Consider the following 7,237-nt stretch of genomic DNA (forward strand, 5'->3'; position numbering starts at 1 on the left):
CCGATAAAGCATACACATTATAAGCTTGTACCCTATAGTACCGATTTTTATCAACTTTCTGCAGAGACTGATTGAGTAATGTTCAAAATTTGAAATACCAAAGGGTTTTGTTTGCCTTTATGAAGTAGTACCATTGTTAAATGTGCACAAGCGCAAGTACAACACATCTAAAACAGCCTGGTTCAGCAGAATGCTTCTACATTTGGAATGAATGTCTGAAAATTTTTGCTTATCCCAGTGTGCAACATGCAACTGAATTTCAATGGTCGACCGTTGTTGAATGATGAATGTCATAACCAGTGGTATGAAAATCTCTGCAAAGAAACTATTCGGTAAGGCTTTTTATGTCTACGCATCGGAATGCATTGACAAGTAGTTTTAACGTCACTAAATAAAAGAAATGCACGATGTATGTCGTGTATTGACATACCTACCGTTAACATTCATGAACTGTATTCGAAAGAACAAAACTATAAAATATGTCGTTTTTTGACATATCTGCCGTTAACTTAAATGAACTGTATGCGAAAGATGAAAACATGTTTGTTTGTTTGTTTGGTTTTTGGTATAAAACCTCGTGTTTTCAACAGTATTTCTGTTATGCAACGGCGGGCATCTAACCTAACCAGTGTTCCTGGATTCTGTACTAGTACAAACCTGATCTCCGCAAGTAACTTCCCCACATGAATAAGAGGTTGAGGTCGAATGATTTCAGACACAGTGTATTTTATCAAATCGTCACGGAGAACATACGCCTCGCCCAGAGCTAGAGCTCACGATCCCGAGATCCGTAGATCTGTGTTCTCCCTATTGAGCTAAGCGGGCGGACTCTATGAAAGTAAAATTTTATTGACATATCCGCCGTTAACTTAAATGAACTGTCTGCGAAAGAATAAAACTACGAAAATTGTCGTTGATTGACATATCTGCCGTTAACTTAAATGAACTGTATGCGAAAGGACAAAGCCATGAAAATATTTTAATGGTTTTTGTGTTTATTTTCGATATATATAACAACAGCTATGGTTACATAACTTTTTGACGTCCTGGGAGTGAAATAAATAAAGGCGGTATTTCACTTGTGTAATAACACTTGGTGTCGTTTTGTATAGGAGACGTTGGTCGAATTGACTTTTTAATACATGTAGGTAAGGAAAGAAGCAATCTGTGTCTTTCAACGTAAAATCTATTGAACAAGTTTAAGAAAGTTGTTAAAATAATCAACAGAGCTTCGCATTTTATTCTTTTATTCAACTCGTTTAACAAACTGAATATAAAAAGACACTCTTGCAGAATCTTCTGTATAGAAATCGCCCTCCACAATGTGTTTTTAAGACTGGTCTTTATTCTACACATGCTTGCTGGGCTGATTTCAAAACTTGAAGAAGACTAAAATGTAAAAATCTATATCTGATGTCATATAACAATACATTTATTGATTTGCTTATTTGTCAATAGTCAAAACTATTAAAATTTCATTAGTGTTAAATATTAAAAATAGAAGCACTTGTTTTAACAATTATTACACCCAATGTCATATATTGATTTTGAGCTTTCTATTTCGTTCTTATGTGTTTTGTCTTGTCAAGGTTCTGTTCATAACCATACCCTCGCTGTTTTGAACTACCATGTTATCGACAAACAACAATACTATAAAACAAATGTCGAACAGTTCTGTTCGTGTTTCTCAAATTGTACCAGAGTTTTAACTTTTGTATATGTATGGATTAAACTTATTTTCGACCTCCAATTTCGAAATGATGTTTACTTAGATAAACTACAATATACATTTGGAACTCTATAAAGGTCGGCGTTAGAATCATTAAGTTTTCAAATCCACTTCACAATTATAATTTGGCAAGAAGCGAGGTCACATGGTACATCACTAAGACTGGGTTAAATGCTATTAATAGAACACAGCATTGGTAAATCAGTGTGCTATCAGTTATTGACAAATATAGCCACAGGATGACATGGATAACATACTGAGGATTTCAGGCTAGAAAAGTCAGACCTTCCCCAAATTGTAGACCTTACTCCACATTCACAGACTCAATGTTTACCTCTTTGCTTCTCTTCCCAAAAGGACCGGGAATGCAAATAAAAATGAAGTATGCATCTTCATTTTAGATTTAGATCGAATATGTTTGATGAACTTGTTACTCATTCACTTCTTCCATGTCTGATCTTTGAAATGTTTCATCACATGATTGCACACCCAGGCTGATTTATAGGCGGAATTCCAAGTGCAAGTCTCAAAACTGCATTTCCTACGTCAGCCATGTTTTCAGCAAATCTTTCAGGCGGAATGCCTTCAGCGCCAATAAGGTGTCCTACAGCTATATTTCCTTTAATACCAATGTCTTCAGGAAGTGACCCATGCGGAATGACTTCGATACCAGGCAACTGCACCAAATACGCGTTGTTGGACAAGCCCTTACTGAATGGCACCTGTGCCAATAAATACAAATTGTATAATTGTATTTAAATTTCGCTGTAGATAGGTATATTTAAGTTGCATTGAGTTTTGTAATTTCTTCAGTCTGACTGCGTTATAGAATCTGTCAAATATTAAATGGGACGTGCAATTACGTCATATCTTGTTTTTAACTTATTTTGTATCGAAAGCATTGCAATCAATATATATGAAATTAATCTTATGCCAGTTAAGAATATGTGTCAGTATTTATTTTCCGATTCGTTAAGCATAAAAACACCAGCTTCAGCATTTACCTGTTTAGATACTGCTTTACCATACCTACACCATGTGGCAAAGTGTTCACAATTCCATTTCAAGGGATTGTAGTCATTCGTTCCAAGCTTTGATTCGGCGCGCTTAACCACGGTTTGTCCTGGGTATGGGCTGAAATGAAGCAATAAGGATAATGTATTGATATGTGAGGTAATTCAACCAGGATTGTATAATGATAAAGTGTTGTCAAATTTTATGTAAAAAGTCACCAGCAACATAAAAATAGTCATGCCAGTGCGATTAATGCAAATGTATAAACTGTGTTTGACAAGTATTTCTTTACAAAATGATATAGTTCTAGGAAATGTTATATATTCCAAAGACTAGACCTAGAAACTCCTTACACCACGCACTATTCTTTCAAAAGTCGGCGTTTCCAAAACACACACAAACATGTATATATTCGATTTGCGCAAAATATTCTAATGAAGCTGTGCCTTTTATATAAACATGGCAGGTAAAAATGTTTGATTACGTAGAACACAAATTTCACAATTATACGTATGTACGTGCAACCTCTACATTATCTTGTAAATAACTTTGAATTCAAAATTACAGTATGACTAAATCTAGATTCATGTAGCCCGAAAAAAAAATGATACAAAGTCAAAATCTTAAAAAGGTATACATTTAATATGTGCTTAAATATGTTATTACGTCATCTCAGAGTCGCACTCGTTGTTCACAACAATTGCCGATCCCGCCGCCACGACTGTTAACTTGTCCCTCCGCACTTTGATACTGCCAAAAAGCGACATGTTAATTGCTTCTCCGCTGATAGTAGTGACACCACTGCTAGTAGCTATTGCAGAACACAGTTCACTCGCTGCTGGTGTTTTTGATGGGGGTGGAGAAAGATGAATTACGTAGCCGTCACCTGATTGAAAAATATATAAAATAAAGATACAACTTACTATACTGCTATAAATAAAAGTCATACATTCTTTTCATCTGGATTTAAAGGACATTTTCTGCCGATAGGAGCAGCTGCAAGAAGCTGCGAGTATAAAATTTATCTTTATTCAATATAGTGCCATTCTATCATTAGTCTTAGTTTGTCAATAATACATTATCAAGCTATATCAGGGATAAAGTATAAACCTTTTAAAGCTGATATAGGGCAACTAATTCTAATAAAATATCTTTAAATCATACGAGTTTTATATACTTTAACATTTGCAGTGTTTGAAAAGGTCAAAATTATCTATAGATATAAAAAAAAAATACATTCAAAATGAACTGTACGGTTTTGTACAGAAAGTAGCAATCATTACAATTCGAACGAATTTTCTAGACAGTCAATTTGAAAACTCCGCAAATTTGCATTGATTATACCAGTGCTGGAACCAATTATTAAAACTACAGTTTTGAGAAATGCCAGGAAAGTGTACTGCATATACTTAGCACTTTATCATTTGACATTTTCAGTCTGCCGATTCCTATGTTTTATATGATAAAACGAGAAAAACCTCCGGTTTTGGGATATTAAGTTTTAAGGCAAAAATGGCCCAAAATGCACACCTTGCACGACCTATCCTGTATTATCTGGAAGGTAATGGCCTGAAACATATGTATATTTTTAAAACCTGTAACAAGACGAACATAATGGTGGTAAGAAAAGAAAAGTGTCAATAACTGTTTTTCACAAATTTTAGCTGAATCTAGACGGATGTACGACTGTTTCCGTCTCGTCCGACTTCCGTTACCTCAGGTAACATGTCTACACAGAGCACGAGCATCCATTCACTTTACTTAACAATCAGTCGTTCGCAGCAATTGCAATTCTTATTCCATCATAAATTACAGTTGAAAATAAAGGCCTTTAAAATACGTCTACTTTATTTTAAAACAAGAGCTGTCTCCATAGGATGACACATGCCCCCGATGGCACTTTGAATGAATATATAGATATGGCCGATGTTAGAGTTTAGGACCTTTGACCTACGGAACTGGGTCTTGCGTGCGACACATCGTCTTACTGTGTCACACATTCATGCGTAGGTATTTTAAAATCCATGTATGAATGACAAAGATATGGACCGGACACACCTATCAATGCACTATCATGAAAAATGACCTTTAACGTCTAAGTGTGACCTTGACCTTTGAGCTACGGACCTGGGTCTTGCGTGCGACACGTCGTCTTACTGTGGTACACATTCATGCCAAGTTATTTGAAAATCCATCCATCGATGACAAAGATATGGACCGGACACGCCCATCAATGCACTATCTTTTAATGTCTAAGTGAGACCTTGACCTTTGAGCTACGGACCTGGGTCTTGCGCGCGACACGTCGTCTTACTGTGGTACACATTCATGCCAAGTTATTTGAAAATCCATCCATTGATGACAAAGATATGGACCGGACACGGCCATCAATGCACTATCCTTTAACGTCTAAGTGTGACCTTGACCTTTGAGCTACGGACCTGGGTCTTGCGTGCGACACGTCGTCTTACTGTGGTACACATTCACGCCAAGTTATTTGAAAATCCATCCATCGATGACAAAGATATGGACCGGACACGCCCATCAATGCACTATCCTTTAATGTCTAAGTGTGACCTTGACCTTTGAGCTACGGACCTGGGTCTTGCGCGCGACACGTCGTCTTACTGTGGTACACATTCATGCCAAGTTATTTGAAAATCCATCCATCGATGACAAAGATATGGACCGGACACGAAAATTGCGGACAGACTGACAGACCGACAGACAGACTGACAGACCGACAGACCGACAGACGGTTCAAAAACTATATGCCTCCCTTCGGGGGCATAAAAAAACGTACCCAGGCCACAATGCGAACCTTGCCGTTGCCACTTTACTGCCTAGTCATTGTCATATATTATAATAAATGAAAAATACGTCTGCTCTTGGTTAGCCCGAACTACATGAACTATAAGCATAATTTACTTACCAACATACACAGCCCAATGAGCGTACAGTCCTCCCATTCTGGAAAGTTCAATCAAATCTCCTAGCTTGATGTCTTCAACACTTTTTACTTCAAGGAAAATCATCATCAACAATGGTGTATATCCTGAAAACAAAATCAATGAAAACAGATTCTGAAGAAGATATCTGACTGCAGACGATAAAATGTATTGTATTGTCTATAAGGTTGCAGCCGCTGTATCAAATGAAACACAATTTTTCCTAAATAAACTTGAGAATCTAAGACTACCAGTCAATTTTAGAATGTTTTTTATTGTATTATTGTCAGATTATCTTCGTATTTAGTTTAGATAACTTATGTATTCAAAATGCATATTTTACGTGATAAACTTTATCCAATATAAGTGCTCCGAGTGTGAGTGTATCTACCTATTCGCAGCCGCAGCGGAAAATATAATATATACTAGTGTTATGACAGAAACTGAAAGTACTTCCTTGAAAGTTGTTTTTTTGCGGAAGATTTCCAACGTAACCTTCACAAGATATTTTCGAAAATCAGTAAGAATTTTCTGAATTTGAAGAGTCATTTACATTTTCTATTTCCCGAATTCCTGTCTGGGGTCTAAACAACAGTTATCCCGACTTGGAATAAGATTACATTTTTTTCGCTCGTGAAATTGCGGTTATACTGTCAGGGCATGGGCTTTAACAATCATAACATTGCAAAAATTGTGGTCACATTTTGTCTACCTCGAAAGCAGTTCGGAGTTATTTGCCTCAATATCATTTGTTAAGGTCCTATATCTACACCGTTTATTTATGTTTGCTGCGTAAACTATATATCATATACATAAATCCATAAAACGGAAAGTGGAAGCAGATTCTTGGTGATGTTTACCACTACAGAACATGAAAGTATGTGGTGTATTGTGAAAAAGAACAAAATAATTTGAGCGTATAAATATACTGAAAACGAAACATAAAGCGAGTTTCCTTGGCGGCTATAGAATTCGAACTTTTGATACTGTGTCACCGTGCAAAAGGTCAAGGCAATGATTTTAACAGAAATGGTAGAAATATCAGAATATGTTTCCTGGAACTCGGAAGTAGGTCACTGATCCGACTCAAAAGTCGTAAGTCGTGGTTCAATTCCATAAAAGATCTGGTGGAAAGATTTAAGATTGAAGTCATAAATACGGACAATAAGTCAATCAAAACAGTTGTAAATGAAAACAGTAAGCAAAACGTGTTAAACCACATCGAACACCTTCGAAACTCCAAGGATAAATACTAAACTTCTTTGCTAAAACATACGACACGTTTCAGTTACAACTATATCTCACAATAGGATTAACTAAGTCAGTAACAAAGAATTTAACTGCGCTAAGGATATCCAGTCATAAATTACAAATAGAAAGAGGTAGATATACGAGGCCCAAAACGCCAAGGTCTGAAAGGCTTGGCTCAGTCTGTAATACAGTTGAAGACAAAATGCATTTTTTACTGGAATGAAGGAGAGTTAATTACAAGAGAGCAGTTATTTGATACTTTAAATCTCACTCATACAATCTAACAATATTCGCA

The 7,237-nt window shown here is 36.2% G+C and overlaps 1 protein-coding gene across 1 annotated transcript; it reads right to left on the bottom strand.

The window, feature by feature from the left end:
• Positions 1–1,230: 1,230 nt before the first annotated feature.
• Positions 1,231–6,179, bottom strand: LOC123540949 (phospholipase A and acyltransferase 2-like). The gene is made up of 5 exons (XM_045326283.2): positions 6,035–6,179; positions 5,676–5,798; positions 3,410–3,629; positions 2,734–2,863; positions 1,231–2,451 (listed from the first exon to the last, which is right to left on the bottom strand). The coding sequence occupies exons 2-5, from the start codon at positions 5,779–5,781 to the stop codon at positions 2,203–2,205; spliced, it is 705 nt and encodes a 234-aa protein (XP_045182218.2). The 5' UTR covers positions 5,782–5,798; positions 6,035–6,179; the 3' UTR covers positions 1,231–2,202.
• Positions 6,180–7,237: the final 1,058 nt, after the last annotated feature.

The sequence above is a fragment of the Mercenaria mercenaria genome, chromosome 16 (genome assembly GCF_021730395.1).
Source record: "Mercenaria mercenaria strain notata chromosome 16, MADL_Memer_1, whole genome shotgun sequence".
Taxonomy (NCBI): domain Eukaryota; kingdom Metazoa; phylum Mollusca; class Bivalvia; order Venerida; family Veneridae; genus Mercenaria; species Mercenaria mercenaria.

Coding starts and splice junctions, on each gene's coding strand:
- LOC123540949 (XM_045326283.2), bottom strand. CDS start 5,781: ATGATGATTTTCCTTGAAGTAAAAAGTGTTGAAGACATCAAGCTAGGA. Junction 3,630..5,675: donor TCATTGGGCTGTGTATGTTG/GTAAGTAAATTA, acceptor TTTTTCAATCAG/GTGACGGCTACGTAATTCAT. Junction 2,864..3,409: donor GAGTGCGACTCTGAGATGAC/GTAATAACATAT, acceptor GCTTCATTTCAG/CCCATACCCAGGACAAACCG.